This window comes from Ammodytes marinus, assembly GCF_949987685.1.
Source record: "Ammodytes marinus genome assembly, chromosome: 11".
Taxonomy (NCBI): domain Eukaryota; kingdom Metazoa; phylum Chordata; class Actinopteri; order Uranoscopiformes; family Ammodytidae; genus Ammodytes; species Ammodytes marinus.
The window spans coordinates 6,236,407-6,255,906 of NC_137215.1; the positions used below are offsets into that span (position 1 = coordinate 6,236,407).

Sequence of the window (19,500 nt, forward strand, 5' to 3'; positions counted from 1 at the left end):
CAGCATGGAGATGGATTCAGAAGCTGCGAAGAAAACTAGTGGATTATTAACAACTTTTTTAACCCGACAAAGATATTTAGGATTCCACAGTCAACAGTTTCGTCATTAAGCGCTACTTTTTTGCAATTATTTCAAAAGGCATTTTATGTTTTTACATTCACCTGTATCTTTAAGTTTGACTGAGTTTTTTTTAAAGATTTATTCAATGGCAACGTTTGGGTAGTAGACCTCCATCAGCCTATCACCCACTTCCCCAAATTCCCCAAGATCGCACCTCTTCCATCTTAACAGCGGACCCTAGATACCCTCTTGTCTGGATGACTAAACGAAGAATAGCCGGACTGATAGCATGGCTCACTCCTCTCAGCCCGCTGGCTGGAGGGAGATGACAAATGGAGGGGGGCCCGGGCACCCCCACTACACCAATGGAGGCCACAGCGGGGGTTCCCACAGCAACACACGCTACAGGCACAAGAAGCAGCACCGCCACAGACACAGGTCCTCCTCGCCTATGGGACGGGTCATCCTCATCAACTCACCTGTTGACGGTGAGTCCCTGACATGATAACCGAAGTGGAAAATCATTTGCTTGCTTTTTAGTTTCATCTGCGGTGATCTAATCTAGTACACAATTGGACTAGATTAAGGTGGTCAGAAAACTGTTGCATATAACCTTCTTACCAGCAAAACATTTTAGTTTAGTCCTGTCGGCCATGAGAGCTACCCATAGGCTCCAATACCGAATATGTTTGCGCAGACACGGACATATAGCCGTCTTTAAGGGGACTGACCTTTTCAGTGTGTTTTGTGCATTGTGTGTGTCTGCAGGAGGGGATGACTGTGAAGACATCCACACAGTGACGGTTGATAAGAGTCTAGATGGTCGTCTGGGATTCAGTGTCCGCGGCGGCTCAGAACACGGACTGGGCATATTCGTCAGCAAGGTGGATGACGACAGCTCTGCAGGTTAGGAGCAAGTCTGTCACTGTGTGAATGTATTTCTCATGTCTACGACGAGTCTATTCTCTAAGGGGAGAATTATTTATCGACATAGATTGATATATCGATTCACAGGCGAAATAATGAACCTTATCGATGCAACGCCCAAACATTGATGCATATTGCCGTCTTTAAATTTATTAGATCTAATATCGTATCATGATGAAACCAGCGATTTACACATCTACTATTCTCTAGTGTGCTTTCATTGTGTATATTACATCATGAGTTCCCCCCTGTGTCTTTAGCGCAGGCCGGGCTGTCTGTGGGGGATAAGCTGGTGGAGGTGAACGGGGTGAGTCTGGAGAACATCACCATGAGCAGCGCGGTGAAGGTCCTGACTGGAAACAACAGACTCAGGATGGTGGTGAGACGGGTCGGAAAGATCCCCGGCATCCGCTACTCCAAGGAGAAGACCACATGGTTAGTTTGAGATGAAAATATATCATACAAACAGACAATTTACAACATACATATGTAAAAATCATTCTGCCATAACCTCTTCAGAATAGTGCTATTAAGTGCTTTAGAAGTTGAGATTTTTTTTGGTTGAGATTATAGCAGTTAAAGATGGTTTTGTACAGACACAAACTGACACGGTTTAGTAAAATAAACACCTATATGTATATTTTGGACATTGTATTTATACTAGTATAAAGGAAGACATGTTATGGAAACAAACTAGCCTAAAATCTCAAAATTGATCAGTGTCTCGCTTTAATTTAACAACTGAATAATATGACTTTGTAAACAGGCTACAACCTTGTTATTACCACCACTGACCTTTGCTTGGCTCCAGTTATCTTTCTTTAGGGATATTCAGTATCTGGGTTTCATGTGGCAGCGGTGGATGGATTACTGCTATGACCTTTATCGCTATCTGATTAATCGACTTTGACAGACCTTAGATCAGTGAAGAAAGGGAAAGAATGTTTATGTGGATGTTTTCATGTGTGTATATGTCCCCATTTGCACTTGTGTGTGTGTGTGTGTGTGTGTGTGTGTGTGTGTGTGTGTGTGTGTGCATGTGCGTGTGTGTGTGTATGTGCGTGTGTGTGTGTGTGTGTGCGTGTGTGTGTATCTGTCTGTCTTTGTGTGGGGTGTGTCTGTCTGTGTTTGTGTGTGTGTGTGAGCGTGTGTGTGTGTGTGTGTGTGTGTGTGTGTGTGTGTGTGTGTGTGTGTGTGTGTGCATGTGCGTGTGTGTGTGTATGTGCGTGTGTGTGTGTGTGTGTGTGTGTGCGTGTGTGTGTGTGTATCTGTCTGTCTTTGTGTGGGGTGTGTCTGTCTGTGTTTGTGTGTGTGTGTGAGCGTGTGTGTTTGTGTGTGTGTGTCTGTCTGTGTTTGTGTGTGTGTGTGTCTTTGTGTGTGTGTGTGTGTGTGTGTGTGTGTGTGTGTTGTGCGCGTGTTTTGCAGGGTGGATCTGATTCACCGGCGCATGGTGGTGGAGGAGAGCGGTCGCACCCCGTCAGAGGCCAGCTCAGACAGCGCTCTCCGTAGGATCGTTCATCTCTTCACCACGTCTGATGACTACTGCCTGGGCTTCAACATCAGAGGAGGCAAAGAGTTCGGACTGGGGATTTACGTTTCAAAGTATGAACTATGTGCAGTTTAGTTTAAAAAAAATGTTCAGATTAAGCTAGTTTCAAACCCGATCAGGCCGGAAAAAAATTATTAATCTCTTGTAAACTCATTTGGGCTGCAGGCTCCCTGGGTAAACACCTGCATTGGCCTTGAGTAAAGAAGAAGGGAGGTTGATAATAGCAGATTTTCCCCCACAGTAACTAAATATAACATTGTAATCTCCTTTGAAGTTTATTTTTTTCATTTTTTTCTGTTTTGCATTAGATCAAAGCAACCAGCCTTCAATTAAAATGGCCATTACAACAACAATTGTTAAGCAACTCCTTTGATGAGCTTGTGGTGTGGACGAGACGAACATAACACCATTTATAAAAAACAACTCGTACTGAGGCAGACAAAATATACATCTAATACATGTAAATATACGCACATCATAATTAAAAGCAGTGTAGAAAATGAAAAAAAAAGTGTTAACCGATATAAGAAGTCAAGTATGGCCTCGTACTGAGTGAGGCCTCAGTTTACCCTTTCATCAAGGAAATGTACTGTTATGAAGTACTCAGGTTAAACAGATGTATATAATGTATATCTCCTGTTTATTTATTTATTTATTTATTTTTTGGGGCATTTTTATGCTTTATTGATAGTGTAGAGACAGAGTTGAAATGGGGTAGAGAGGGGAGTGACATGCAGAGAACGGCCGCGGGCTGGAATCGAATCCGGGTCCACTGCTGGCCGAGGCCCATGGGGGGGACGCCCTACCAACTGAGCTAAGGGCGCCCCCTATATCTCCTGTTTCCATGTGTCTATTCCAGGTTGGACCCTGGTGGACTTGCAGAGCAGCATGGCATCAAAATGGGCGATCAAATCCTTTCAGCAAACGGCATTACCTTTGATGACATCACCCATAGCAACGCAGTGGAGGTCCTAAAGAGCCACACCCACATCATGTTGACCATCAGGGTGAGAAACACAATGTTACTCAGGCCGGCCGTCGCCGTCAAGGGGGTAAACCTGTATTGTCCCAGGCCCTGTAGGGGAGGGGTGCACAGGGAGACCCTCACAGAAAAAAACAAAAAACAAAAACTTCTCTGACAAATAAAGAGAAAAAGACAAAGAAGAGACTAATTTGTCTGCTTTGCTTTCTAATAGTATGAAGACAATCATGTCCTTGGCATGTGAAAGACTCTCAAGTGTCCCAAAACACTCTGTAAATGCAGGTTTAAGTCTGATCTCAGAAATGTCTCCCCTTGGTCCTTTACACAGATGTAGTGCAGGGTTGTAAGGCAGCGTTAATCAATCGCACAGGTTTAAACAGAACAATTGATTGTGTGCTTTAAGTGTCGTGACAGCGTAATAAATGTTACAGTGTGTTAAACAACACCAGCTCCTCTTGTGTAGTGGAGTGGACAGCTGGCCTACAGCCCTTGAATTCCTTATGTGTTTCTCTGTACGCGTGCATGTGTGCAAGCCTGTGCCACTTAACCTGTGTCATTTTTAGATACAGGAATTGTGTACGTGGTTGTGTGTATGAATGGGGCTCTATGCGTGTATTGCAGTGTGTTTGAGTGTGTGTGTGTGTGTGTGTGTGTGTGTGTGTGTGTGTGTGTGTGTGTGTCTCTCTCTCTCTTAGCTCCCTGACATTGCAGCGTGCTCATTTTACTCCTCTGATCTCAGGTTCCACGTGTGAGAAACAGCCAGGGACGACGTTCATTATTCAAAGGCTCAGGGATCAGGTTATAATCAACAGAAAGCCTAATTTCATGTCTTCCTTATGTCCTGTAAGCCCATTGATGGGTTAGAGTCACACATAGTGGAGCCAGGGCTAATTTTAGTTTCTTAACACTCACACATTAGGATATCCAAAGCTTCTGTTCTGTGGAAAATTGCAGAGGTAACCTGGAGAGTCCTCTCTTTGAACTGAAGCTGTGTATTGATGAGGCAATCTCTTAAAATAGACTGAAGACGCTATTGGACACCGATGCTTGATACAAAATATCTCATTACTTTGATATAAAATGAATCGCTCATTCCTTTTAAATAGTCAACTTGGTAAACCTCAACACCCCTTAAGGATATGATTTTGTTTTTTACTTTCCCCCGCACATTTCAGCTAAAAGGAGAGCAGTTTTAATAAACTATCAAAGCAATTAACATTGATGTAAGACCTGTGACAAACAGTATAAGTACTAACTAATGCATTTTAAACTAAATGATAGAGGCCGAAAAGAAGTCAAAAGTTTTGGGCTATGTTGCTGTGCAGAATTGAAGATATCCAGGAGTGCAACCTGTAGGTCTGACTCTGACACTGACAAATGATTGCTTGTCTCATTTTTATGGATGGGAATAGCTTCGGTCCAGACTGAAATATCACTATTGCAGGATGACTCCTATACTGACTATGATGATCCCTTGGACATTCTGCTTAATAGGCTTTCAGTGTAGACATGTGCAAACGAAAGGTCTATGATTATGGTGGCATGGCCGTTTAGGTTTTTACTGAATATTTTTTGTTTTTGCATGCCCACAGGAAGCTGGGAGGTATCCTGCATACAAGGAGATGGTAGCAGAATACGGCTGGCTTGACAAACGTATGTTGACAGGTTAAAAAACTAGTTTGTCAAAAAATTAAATTTTGCAAGATAGAGATATTGTTTAAGATTAGTTTTTACCGAGATGATGAATTAGTGTGTAAAGAATGATCTCCTAAACTATATATTGAAGATCCAAATAATAAAGATGTTACCTGGTGATTTGGAGTTTGTCATTTTAATTTCCATTTGCGAACCCCCACGTGTTGGATTCTTCTTGGAAAAAGTGGAACATTGGCCCCGATGTAGCCTGCTTATTCCAAATACCGGTCATTCAATTTCGTCACTGATAAACCAGTTCAGTCATCTGCAACCTGACATCTGGGTTAAGATGCAGAGTGGTTACAAAAAAAAGGAACAGAAGAAGGAGTTTAGAGGATTAAGGACACATGATGGCATGATTCAAACAGAGCAGACTGAGTAAAATTAAGAAATAAAGCTTCCTGTGAGAATGTGTAACCTCACAGCTGTTGAGTGTTCTGCTAACAAATTTGCCAGTTTGAGGCCTCCAAGTGGCTCACTGGTAGAGCTGTACCACTAAGGCAGCGGTCCTTGTTGCAGCTTACCAGGGTTCGACTCCAGCCCAGTCCTTAGATTGCATGTCTTACCACTCCCCATTTTAAACTTGTGCTAAAAAAAAATCCAATAAAGTGAAAACCCCAACATAATATCTTTAAAAGCATGTGGGCAGTTTAATAAGGCATTGATTGTACAACAACATTTAAACACACTCTAATCCCCACAATGGATTGTTTCATTACAGTGGGCAACGGGGGCCCTGCACCTTCCTCCCAGGGTTCAGACTCCACCTCCTCTGCCTCTTCGTGGTCGTCCAGCACCCCCCTCTCCTCCCTCAGTGGTCTGTCCCAAGTTATGTTCCCTCCCTTCGGCTCAGACATGGTGGATGTGGCTATCTCCACAGAGGACCGGTCCCGACGGACAAGCAGCAGCGCCCCGCGAACTGCAGACACCTCCATGCAGACGGACCCCAACCCTCCAAACTACCCGGACCACCCATCGCCTAATGGGTCGTACCGCGACAGGCAGGTCTGTGTGTGCTAAGCATGGGCAATAATAGGGCATAGTGCAATCTTTATCGGCATTTCAGCACTTTATGAACTTGTGCAATAGGACAATGTTCAATAACACTAGCACTTTTAATAAATTGTTGTCCAAATCAGTAAATATTTCCTCGTGATACACTATCTGTACATACTGAGTGTGCGCTGCTAAAATAATCTGGTGTTAATGCACACCCTAGGCTCTGTAAACTTGTATGTAAACAAGTACGTATACAAAGTTGGCCCACCGTAGCTTGCAACATGCCCGTTTACAGAGCCTAGGCTTATTTTAGGCTATTAACACGGGATTTCTTTTCAGCGCACACACGTTGCGGATCGTGAGGTGATAGTCACTGATTTTGACAAAAAGTGATTTTGACAACAAGCATGCTAAAGGGACCGAAGATGTTTTAATAAACCACCAACTATACTCTTGCATATTTACACAAATGTCCATCAATATGCACTGTCTCTATATTTTAAATTAATACATCTCAACTCTCTCAATCTCAGGTCACGACAGAAACAAGTCGGGCCTGGGGGGCCACAGTGCTGCTGAAGGACACAGTGATTCGTGGGAAAGGGGAACGACCGAGTGAGATGGGAGGAGCCAGACCACGGAGCAGGACGCTGTCATCGGGGGACCAGGAAGTAGAAAAACACTCTCCTAAGACGGCGGCGCTCATGGCCCTCAGCAAACCTCGTAAACCAATCAGACGCTCCCAGAGCCACATCACTGTGTCAGGTGAGACCCGCTGACTAGTTTTTTATTTAACCTTTAGTCTTTTGTAATTTTTGATAATTTTTTTAGTTTTTCTTTTCCGTTAGAGGTTGAATGCTAAATTGGATGAACTGATGTCTCAGTTGATATGAGTTTAATTCTAGATAGCTTAGTAGATGTTGGTGGATGAGCAACAATAATTTTATATGTTTGAGGTAATTTTAGGCGAGACATTGTGAAAACTGAGCTAGATCGATGTACAAACTGTTTCTTTAGAACATTCTGAACACATTATTTTTGAACATTTCTTTTTTCAGGCACAAACTCATTACAATATGTATGATACATGTTGTGATGTTGTCACAAGCATTTTGTCATAATTCCAAACATTTTGACTTAGTGATGGTACTGCATAAAAAGTCAAAAGATCACCAACTTTCAAAGCCACAGGCCATGATTGTCTGTACCAAACACCATCGGGCAATCCATCAGGTTTTTGGGGGTACAGTTTATCAAGGACATGTCCATATCTTGCCCCATGCTACTAGCGTTGCTAATGTACTGTATCATAAAACCCATAAATATCTGCCTCAACAAAGCAGTATCAGTCAGGTTGTACTCTGTATTGCGGTTGTTGATGGTAGTCGCGGCATCATCCATCTAAGTGGGCAAATCAACCATTCTAGAATCAGAGCACGTTGAGTATTGATGGGACAATCCGCTTCAGTTGATTTTTTGACACAAGCTCCACTCACCGTGTAACGAGATCCACTCCCACACCCTCCACAGATCCTACCGCAGGGCATCATTCACATAAATTACCCCTCATCCTTCTATCAATCTGGGAGGTAAACAAGAACATCCAGACTCTGCATGGCTGATAAAAAAAGCCAAAGTTAAAGCTATAGTGCGTAGTTTCTGTTGCCCCCATGAGGAATTCTGAGTAATTACAACAACACTGTCGGTGCATCTACAAAAGCTAAGCCTTCAGTGTTAGTGCATAGATATTATTCCTTTGCTGTACGTCCATGTTTTTTCTTAGCAGTAGAATCAAAAAACGTAAACATTTTGTGGCCGCTTCTTGAGCTCCTGCGCCAGTGTTAAGGTGTAACACAACTTTGTGACAACTCGTTTGGCAATGGCTTGAATGCAACCGACATTCATTTATATGAAAAATGTACGCACTATATCTTTAAAGGCTGGGACAGAATTGGTCTAAGAGCACAAACAAAGTTAACGCAGACTAGTGTGATTAATCGCTGCCATTTTAATCTCATCTGTTGCCCCGCTGTGTGAGGAATGAATAAGAACAAGCATATTGAGAAATATCCACAGGATCTCTGGCGGGGGCTGTTGAGCTATTAGCCTTTCCTTTTCAATTTACCTAGCTCATTCATACATCCAGGACCCGACGTGGGCTTGGGGCAAAGCCCAGGGCCTGATTGGACATTTGTTATGTAAGCTGGAGCATCTCACTGTAGTGTCTGCAATAGATGGGTGAGTGTGTGTGTGTGTGTGTGTGTGTGTGTGTGTGTGTGTGTGTGCGTGTGCATGTGCGTGTGCTTGTGAGTGTGTGTGGGTGGGTGTGTGTGTGTGTGTGTGTGTGTGTGTGTGTGTGTGTGTGTGTGTGGGGGGGGGGGGTGGGTGTGGGTGTGGGTGTGGGTGTGTGTGTGTGGGTGTGGGTGTGGGTGTGGGTGTGGGTGTGTGTGTTTGTGGGTGGGTGGGGGTTCAGGTTGATGTAGCTGCAATACATCAGTATTACCGTGTTACTTTCCACGGTGGCAGATTTACTGCAGTGGATAGCAGGGCTGACTGGAAGAGAAATGAACAGTCTGTACTCATAGCGGAGAGTGTGTATCACCAAACAGTTGGAGCGTGGAGCGGAGCAAAGCCTAATGAATTATGTTTTCAACGCCAGGGATGCAAAGAGATGCAGAATGCCTTCTTCTTGCTATGGTTCAACAATGCTTGTGCAAGATATAGCTGCAGTCTGCTCTTATATAGTTAGTCAGATAAGGTTAAGTTTGTTTAGTTTAATTACTTGTTAGTATTTTTATGCCTCCCTGGCAGAAATACCGGTAACACTTTACAATAAGGAACACAAAATTGTAGTAACTACTAAATAGTTATGCGTTACCTACTACATTTAAATATGTATATATATATTTTAGTAACTACTACATTTTTTAAATGTACGATATAGTAGGTAATGCATAACTCTGTAGTAGTTACTAAACATAAAATTAAAATGAAAAAATGTAGTAGTTACTAAAAAAACAAAACAACTATGTAGTAGTTACTAAATCTGTTCTGTTAAAAGCGATAGAACTAAATACCATCTTGTCTTCTCTTTTCTCTCCACCTTCAGAGGACAGTCAGAAGAAGAGACAGAGGCAACAGAAGACCAAGAGTTCAGTGGAGGGTAAAACCAGCCTGCAGCGATCCAAAACATTCGTCAACCAGTTATTTAAGAAAGACCGTAAAGACAAGAGTCGCTCCAAGTCCCCGTCTCACCGTGCTGACAAAGGTAAAGACACAGCCACAGGACATTATTTTGTCTCCTGGCACAATTCCTGCCTCCATCAGAACAAAATAAGTGTTTTTAAAGTCTTTGATGTCTGGAATCAGATTCCTCAGACTTTTACTCCTGGTATTCATCTAATACTTTATTCTATGTCAGTTAACATCCGTTTTGGCCATCAGTGGTTAGATTGGATGGGAACCTCCAGATATCAGATATAGATCAACAGTGATATAGTTTTGGAAGATGTTCACCAGAAGATTTTGCATGATCTGAAATTTGACTGATTCATAAACATTTAAAAGTTCCTCGTAGGAGATTTAAATTAAATTTTTTTCAAACATGTAGCAGTGTAACATCCATGACACTCAGCACATCTACTGTTCTGCTTCTTGTTATTTGCAATCCTCTCCTCCATTCCTTAGATAAAGAACGGGGCCGTCCCTTCCAGCTCTTGACCTCTCCTAGGGAGTCCCGTGCTGGGGTTAAAGACAGCGGCCCCCCCCTGCCCCGACCGGAGACCCTGGAGCACGTAGAGGACATGGCCAAGAAACTGCTCATCCAGGACGAGGTGGCTGCTGTGATGAGACACTGTCGCAGAGTGAGTTAGAAATCTGAAATGACCGTCTCTAACCACTCTACCGTGTGTGTTCCTCTCACAGGCTTAAGTGTGCAGCATTGTTCCTCTGTGTCACTGAGTGTCCTTTAGTGATGGATGTGTCTGGCTGCAGCTGTGCCAAAAGACGGATTTAGTCCCGCCATTTATGATTAGGATCATATATCAGCTATCATATGATCCCCTTGTCTTTCGCGGGCCATCCCACACTCACTGGCCAATTTCAGGGGATGAGCTCCTTGGCCGGCTCTTTGCCAAAGCTGTAGAAGATATCCAGTCTACTTACAGCACAGTGTGATTTACCTGTCAATACAGTAACTAAACACCAACGACTGAGAACAGCAGTTAATATTTACTGTACATGCAACATATCCGTCATGGAAATATATTGTCTTGTCTGGAGGAAATGTGCAATAAATGAGACCATTTTGTTTTTTTGTTCTTTTGATGAAAAAGTGCTTTTATGATTTTAACACCTTTAGTTTGTCTTTGTACATCAATCTAATCTTTCCTTCAGTTTTTGTCCGACAATGTGATCGAAGACTTGGTGCGACCGCTTTTGGCAATCCTGGACAGGCCAGAGAAACTGCTACTTCTCAGAGAAATAAGGTGAGTGCTATACGGTATTATGTGTATACATCGTACATGTATGTGTATGTGTAGTGTGAATTTGTATATGGGTAAAGCTAACATACTGATTCTATCCTTTGCAGGATGCTGATCCCTCTGACTGAGTTGGGTCGGTTTGACAGCATGGTCATGCCCTTTGAGCTGGAGGCGTACGATGTTCTTAAGAATCGCTCTGGTAAGCGACATCACTTTTCAGATTTTCTCAACTGAAATACAAACTTTAAAAAAATGGCACTTTAGAAGATTGCTGCTTTAGGAAATTGGTTCAATATCTTTAGTTGTTTGTTTTATTTTATTCTAATAACAGGGCGTTCCCCAGCTCTGCGCTCCCCTCGCAGTGGGACCCCCAGACGTCACCTCATCACCCCCGTCCCAGGTAAACACACACCTGACACCTGCTCTGTCTGGTTTACTGGCCTTTCTATAATCCTAGGACACAAGATACATAAGGAGCTTAAACCTCTCAGCTTTTCAATCAACCCTATTTCAAACTCTCAAATAGGACCTTACCAATACATCAAAAGTAAAGAAATATATAAAATAAATATATAAAAAATAATATTTAAAATATACATTCAATATCCAATACATGAGCAAATTTAAGAATTGCCAGAGTATACATAGTCCAGATGAGTAGCCTAAGTTCTTAAACAAACACGTACGCACGCACGCACACACGCACGCACGCACGCACGCACGCACGCACACACACACACACACACACACACACACACACACACACACACACACACACACACACATTGTCTCAGGTTTCCCGTGCTGAAGCAGAGGCTTGTGTTACATCTGCTAACAGAAAGGACTGAGACGGTCCTCTTCAGCCACAGTGACACTTTCACAATACAAAGCTGCTTTTAGCTTTTTCCTCATTCAAGAGTCATCAAGACACAATCAATACAGATTCACTTTAAACAGACTGCAGCCACCTCACTGTCTAAAGTCACAGGTCAGGGGGTCACAGGGTCAGAATTTAGAAAGCACATTACTGAGGGTTCAGTGTATTTTACTGCTTAGGTGACCAAACTTGCATGGCTAGAGACTCAAAATTGGAAATGTTTTCACAAGTTCTTTTGTCTGACTCCCTGACTTCTTGCAGTAATAAAGTGTTGAAAGAAACATCTCAGAACAACTTAGTTAGTTTGTAGGGATAACTAATTGTTCATCTTTAGATGAAACAGCACATTTCTGCAGCTCTGAACATCAGTTTGGTTTTAATTTTTTAATTTTTTAAATAAAAATATATTTTTTTTAGAATAAATTATGAATATAAGTGCCATCTCCAAGAGATTTAATGATTAGAAACTGGTTCTTTAAAAAAAATTCTATCCGCCCGAACAGTGCATCCATATTTTGAAGTCTAATGTTGTTTTTATGCCACTGTTGTCTCCTAACAATTTAGATTTAGTGTTGTTTATTCAATATTTATACCAACATTTCTATGTCCAATCTTATGATTAAATCCAAACCATATTTAGTCATTCAGGCAGTGTACTGCATTGTGAGTAATGTAGGTGCAAGGTTCTTAAAAGGAAGAGGAATGTGTGGAATAAAAATGATGCTATCTCTGGTTCTGCTGCATCGATTCTTATACGTCTATGTCAAACTGTCCTTGGGACTCAGTTTTCTCTACACTATGAATAATCTTCACTGTTTTTATTGGCAGAAGTTCCCCATCAGATTTTTTTTGTTTTTACTTTTGCTAGACTGAACTTCTTGGTTTAAAGTTGCAGTCAGTAATCCTGGACTATGCTTGAAATAATATTAAAAAAGTCGCTCCAATCTAATCAAAATTAGCGAATATCTCCTCACAATCCACTTCCTGTCCATACTGGTGTGTTGTGCGCTGAAAAAAAAATCTGGTGTTCATACACAGCCTAGGCTCTGTAAACTGGTATGTAAACAAAGGGAATTAGAAACCAGAATCGCTGACTGCACCTTTAATGTTTGTCCAGACTACAGAGGGGGGTTCCAGCTGCAGCCGGCCCAGGACACACTGCGGGAGCATCAGTTGGTTGAGGAGTTGGAGCGATTACGTATCTCCGGCCGTCAGTCGGGACATGTTCCCCCGTCCTGGGCCTTCACTCCTCTGCTGGATGTTCCTGTGGACGGATACCCTTCCTCCACTGGGAGGTCCCGCTCACTGAGCCCCTCACCCAGCCACAGCTCCAACTACACACAGGGTAAAAGCAGCTTTTTAAGAGTTAAATTCAGGCACTTATCCAGCAATTTCAAAATATAAGTTCAACTTTTTCAAGAACTCTTTAAAGATATATGGGGGAAATTTTCAATAATATGACCAAGAAAATAACTAAAGACAGTTCTTTCTTGAGTCACTCTGATCAATATGGAGAAAATGCAGTATTTTGGGGTAACGTGTTTAGATTAGTCAAACATTGGAAATAGATTTAAGACCAAGCATTTTCTCAACTGTCCAGACTCTGTTCGAACCCCGTCTCCGCACGACACCCACACTAGACGCCAACCCCATCGCTCCCCAATAAGAGGACAGAACGGAGGAACCCCATCCCGGCACGATGAGGTCTCCTTACTGTCTGTGTCTGACAGAGGAGAGGTGGCTCCAGATCGAGGCCGTTCTCCGGTGAGGAACGGCCGTGGGGGCGCGCAGAGAGAGGCCAGTCCCGACAGCATAGCTCCCACACGGGGCAGACGGCAGCAGGCTACGGGATACACAGAGGTCAGCGTACACGTCCCACCTCAGCGCAAAGGGAGAACACCACTGGTAGATGTATTTGAGACTCAAAGAGACAAGAGTCCATCTACAGGTAGAGGCAGTAGCCAGCAGGTGAATGGACATGCAGAGAATGGTCACGGTGTTAAGAGAAGATCCACTCTGCCACCCGAGGAGTATGAAATCAACACTTTGACCATCTCCAAGGCTAAGCAGTCACTGGGTAAGTACAACACAGACATACATTTTACACAAGTTTAAACTGAATGTATTCTTTCTAAAATTATATTCATTCTTAATTTTTGAACAATGTATTTGTGTTCAATATGCTGGAATTACAGCGGTCCATATGACTGTTTCACTTTCCCATGTCCATTACATCACCAGTAGAGGTCAGGCCATCCCTTACTACAGAACTGAAAGGGATTGGGAAGAGTTAAATGCTTGGATGATAACTCTGTGTGTGTGTGTGTGTGTGTGTGTGTGTGTGTGTGTGTGTGTGTGTGTGTGTGTGTGTGTGTGTGTGTGTGTGTGTGTGTGTGTGTGTGTGTGTGTGTACAGGTATTAGCATCTCTGGAGGTATGGAGTCCAGAGTCCAGCCCATGATCAAGATTGAGAAAATCTTCCCAGGAGGAGCTGCGTCCGCAAACGAGGCTCTGAAGGTGAGAATCAGTTATGTTCTGCTACAAAACGAAACACTTCATTATATTAGACAAGATTGACTTTATTATATACACCTTGGTGCAAATTGGTCCCTGTCCTTTCCCAATAATGAACACAAGAACACACACTACACAAAGCAAAACACAACAATAAAACCTAGAAATACACATTAGAGACAGAATGTAATGCGAATAACAAGTAGCAGAAAATAAGTTAAATAAGTAGTTCACAAGAGAAAATCTAAAATAACAAGTGTTCTCAATAAAATCAGCTTGTGTTCAATGCCTGAATGGCAGAGGGAATAAATGACTTCTTCAAAGATGTTGCAGCTAGCCCCAGGGACCCTGAATCTACGTCCAGATGGGAGCAGCAATTACAACAAGTTTTAATTTATATGGTAAAACGCTTTAAAAAAACAAAAACACAAAAGTCAAATATATGATTAGGATTGTTTTGCCCTAAAGTGAAATGTGTTCTTACATAACACACTGATTGTAAAGCACATTAAACAGCCTGTGCTATGTTTATTAGTATTATGCTGCTACAGTATATACAGGCCTCATAGGTGAGTGAGTCAATGACGGTGGTGTGCAGTGAAGAGTGGAGAGTCAAGTAGCTCATCGACTCCATTATTAATGAAGTGCACAGGTGCTGCTCTGCTAATGTATTGCTAATGTATTGACTGCACAGTAACTTAACAGTCGTCCGTGATCTTGGCCTGGTTCACTTAAACAACAGGATACACACACACACTCATTCACAACAGTTAAACACAAGCTAATTCTTGACTAGAGGCAAATATATAGCGGCAAAAAAACACTTGAATTGAGATCCTCTAAAGGATTGTGTGTGTGTGTGTGTGTGTGTGTGTGTGTGTGTGAAACAGAATATCTACTGTTATAGGTCATGTACACGTGCTTGTGTGGGTTAATTTGCATGTGTTTCCTAACAGCTAGCTATCAATTGACAGCTGCTACCCATCTGTCAGTCCCCATGCACACAGACATAAAGTGCAGTATAACATTAAAAGGATAAGATATAATTTGAGAGAAAACAAAAAATCAGTAACACAGCAACACAAGTGTCAGGAATGGCACATAAAGCAGGATATTGTGGATTGTAAAAATCAGAACTTGGCAAGACTGAACAATGCTAGTAGCTCCGTGAGACTGCACATAGCCACAGTGTACTTTGAGCTCAGTTCTTCAATAATGGTAACATTCTGATCTTAGGTAAATGTTTAGTGAATTAGAAAGCTTACGTGCTCATTTTCAATACACAGAAAGTTCAGCTGGGGCCATGGGAATGTTATTAGGTTGGAAATGAAATATTGGTGTATATATACAGTATATTTATATCAAGATATAGGCTGGGTAAAAAGTTTGACTTGCTAATAATACCACATTTCATGGTAATCCATCACAAATAGTTGCAGAGATATTGAAGTCTGGACTGAAGTGGTGGACCGACCGACATACCAACATACTGACTTCATCCCAAGGGCCATGACACTAGCATGGCTTCAAACAGAGAAGTTCTTAGTTCTCTCAGGCAGCGATTGCTGTAGCCTACACTATCTGTTGTCTGTACCCGACACCTCACAACTTGGCATGTCACCTTTTCCATATCAGCTGTTTGGCTCAGTGCTATCTCCCCCTACTCTGCACACCAGAGCAGGTCTCTGTTAACATGCATCCTGTCCCCCTTTGACCCACGATAACATACAATCAGTGAAGAATGTTGTTTTGTGTGTGTGTGTGTGTGTGTGTGTGTGTGTGTGTGTGTGTTTGTAAATGCTGTGGCCATGTGTGCACATACTTTCCTGTTTGTATGTCTCTACCACCTGCTTTTATCAGCGGAAATCTGGACAGGAGTGTGTCATGTGCCTGAATTGACCTCATTGTTTAAGAGGGCGTGTAGTAAATACTGCAACATGTGACAGACCTTTTCCAAAAAAAAGATAGCTTACCACATGAATTTTTTTTAAATCTTTTTCTGTGAACAGTTCTGTATCTAAATAGATTTCACTTAACCAAAGATACACGTAACAAATACTCCTCCTCTCCTTATCTATAATGAAGTTGAATTTATTTGCAACGGCCTGGTAAACCACTTTATAAATGCTTTCCCTGATCCTTCCGTGCGAGCTGTAGTCATTTTTATACAGGCCATGTTATTTTTGGATCGGGACGTTCCATTGGCTAGAAAAAAAGAGGAAAACCTCACCAAAGCGCTCCATAAATGGCCGTAAAGAGGATGCAGCAGGCAGATTAGGTTTTGATTTAATTCAAATAAATTACTTTTCAAAAAATAGAAAAAGCACCTTTAATCTCCTCTTTGGTTAAATGGATCTAAATCTTTTGATACCGTTCTCACGGAAAGGCTACGAGGTCATTGATAAACACCAGACCGTCCGATGAACCGTAAGAACAACCTGTCAGGACAAACTCAGGGCCATGGTGGAGCCCATAAGGGGGAGAGAGTGGGAACGCTTTCTAGGGCCCAGCAACTAGGAAGTGCCTATGGTCTTTGGAGGCCAAGAACCTTACAAAGCTAAACTTTACTTTGAACCAACCAACTGATCATAGCAAAACAAACATTTTATACGGTTACCTGAGCGAAATATATCCGATTTCATCTTCAAATAGTGCGTACACATCTTCAATAGTATGAGGGTTTATTCCCCTTTTGAGTGCAATTTCAAAAGATCAACCAAACGAGACACCAAAAAATATGTTTTTACACAGATTTTTCAGTCAGCAAAAGCTATCAGCAGCAAATTCATTTCACCACCCTTCACCGAGTAAGTCTCTCTCCGAATACATATTTGTGTTTTTGTATGAATGAGCGCATGCACACACGTTGATAGCACTGATCTAATCTCCTAATGACTGGAAAGGAAAAGGGAAAATGACATGATGTGTTGAGGTATAACAATGGCCAGGCGTCCTTGCTAGTGTGTGTGTGTTGTGTGTTGCTAACCTTCAGTGAGGCTGAGCGCACGAGGCAGGTGCATCCTCCCATACGCTGGTGACATCGGGGGAAGTTCCTCTCCTCCGGGCTAGAAGGTTTTACCATTCTCCTCTCGCATCCTGCAGGAAACAGCAGTCTGAGCTGTGTGTGTGTGTGTGTGTGTGTGTGTGTGTGTGTGGTTGTCTTAGATGTTATTTTTTCAACAACCTTGTACTGAAGGTGCCTCACTTTGTATATGTATGCAGTTATGGCCTTGAGTTTAAAATATTAATTGAACGGAAGAGCCATAAATAGAGCCATAAATCAGGTTCTTGCTATATGACACAATTACTTCAGATATATGGAAACTTTTTAGAATATTGCTTTGTAAAAAAAAAATAATGATACAGAAAACTATATGTTATGATAGGAGTTTTCCTTAGTCCAGTTTAGGGTCTAAGGGCAAAGGGTGTACGGACTGTGAAGCCCACTGAGGCAAATGGCTATTCGTGATATTGGGCTATAGAGACAAAAACTGATTTGATTGGATAGATATAGAGGGAGGGAGGAAAACATATTATAAATAATAATAACGATAACAGATGAAACTCATGTAGCCATTTTCAAGACCTCAAACTTCCAATATATTATACATTGAAAATATATTCGTCATCATGAAATATAAATGATAATAAATAAATTCTGTGTTTACATAAAGTTTTGAATGGTTAAACTTTTTACCTGTGATTGCGTTGGCAGGCCGGGTACGAGCTGTTGTCCGTGGACGGGGAGAGTCTTCAGGGAGTGACACATCAGCACGCGGTGGACGTTATTCGGCGGGCGTTCAGCAACAAGGCCAAAGACCCCATGCTGTTTGTAGTCAAGATTCCCAAGGTTACTATCACCCCAAGCAGCCCCCGGAGACCTGCAGACTAACAGTAGTGTGAATGCAGCTCGAGGCATGAAGGACACCAAACCCATTGGCTCAGTGAATTAACTATGGGATTCACTACAGAAGAGGAAATATGGGACATGGATCTCCTGGTTGTCGTGGAAAGGAATCATTTGTTCTACGAAAAGACAATGTTATGACACATAGGTAGCAGGAGATGTGTCAAAGAGAAAGATGAACATTGTGAAGCAGGTTTCTGAACTGACTTTATAACTGATTTATCAGTCCATTGTAAAAAAAAATCACTTTTGCAATGATAAAAAGTAAGTTTCTAAATGTTAAAATTCTATGACTTTTATAATATTCTTATAGTGTTTTTAGCAATTATTTGTTTTTGAAAACATTTATCTTGAATAAAAAAAACAATATATGAACAAATCAATTTCTCAACTTTTAGAATAGTGCTAATGGAAAGTTTAGTTATTGCAGGTGCTTTAGAAGTTGAGATTTTGAGTATTGAAAAAAAAATCTAATATTAGGTGATGGTCGTTAAAGATGGTTGTATAGGATAAATACACAGATGCAAACAGATAAGGTCTAGTAAAATAAACAACCAAATGTACATTTGTACCTTTAATTTAAACTAGTATGAAATAAGACATGTATGTGATGGAAGCAAAACAGCCAAAAATCTGGAAATTGACCAGTGCTTGAAAAACAATGTTTTTGCCTTTCGTTGGACACGTGGCGACTTCACCATGACCCTCCGATCACACTGTCTGTCTGGAGCCAGCGGTCTGACTGTCTGTACTGTTCAGTCGGAGCATCTTGGTCCAGCCGGCCTGCCAGAGGGAGATTACCCCAGCACCGAGTTATGAGATTTATAGATGTATGTCCAGATTAAACCCCTGTATTATGGCAAAACTGATAGTTTGGGTTTTAGTGGATGTCTGGGGGGATTATTACAAATTGCTGCTCAGTATTTTCTGTGTTTTTGCATTTTTTCTGGCAGAAGTGCTCGTGCTCTGGATTCAGTCCGCCACTTTAGGGGCTTAATTACACCATGCTGCGGACTGAGCTTATGCAGACATGTCAATGGGAAATGCAGGACATGAGAGGCCCGAGTGGCACAGTTTAAAGCTATAGTGCGTGACTTTTTTCAAATATAAGTGAATGTCGGTTACATTCGAGCCATCGCCAAAGAGTGGACACAAATTTGATTAAGAATATCAGCTCCACAAAACTCTCTCTGTGTTTCTCAGTATGGCAGCAGGGGCTCAGAAAAATCCCAAGAAGAGCCCAAGAAATGTTTCAGTTGTTGATTCTACTGCTAAGAAAAAAACCTGGACGTACAGCAGGAGGAACGGAAATCCATGCGTAGATGTAGATGCGCCGACAGTGTACGTAAACCCTCAGAATTCCTCAGGGGAGGTTACGGCAGAAGTTACGCACTATAGCTTTAAATCAGATGAAGGTAAAGGAGATGCGGGCAGGAAAATGACTACAATATACAGTATCTGCACAGTGCCTTAGTTATTGCAGTGAGGGTAACACTTATAGATGTAT

The 19,500-nt window shown here is 42.0% G+C and overlaps 1 protein-coding gene across 1 annotated transcript; it reads left to right on the forward strand.

Moving 5' to 3' along the window:
• Positions 1-349: 349 nt before the first annotated feature.
• On the forward strand, positions 350-17,978 carry pdzd7a (PDZ domain containing 7a; the record flags this gene model as incomplete). The annotated part of the gene is made up of 17 exons (XM_080036844.1): positions 350-548; positions 829-966; positions 1,248-1,422; positions 2,413-2,589; positions 3,396-3,543; positions 5,111-5,171; positions 5,935-6,218; positions 6,746-6,977; positions 9,322-9,480; positions 9,900-10,075; positions 10,608-10,699; positions 10,804-10,895; positions 11,028-11,096; positions 12,691-12,918; positions 13,174-13,650; positions 13,989-14,089; positions 17,802-17,978. The coding sequence occupies 17 exons, from the start codon at positions 350-352 to the stop codon at positions 17,976-17,978; spliced, it is 2,985 nt and encodes a 994-aa protein (XP_079892970.1).
• Positions 17,979-19,500: the final 1,522 nt, after the last annotated feature.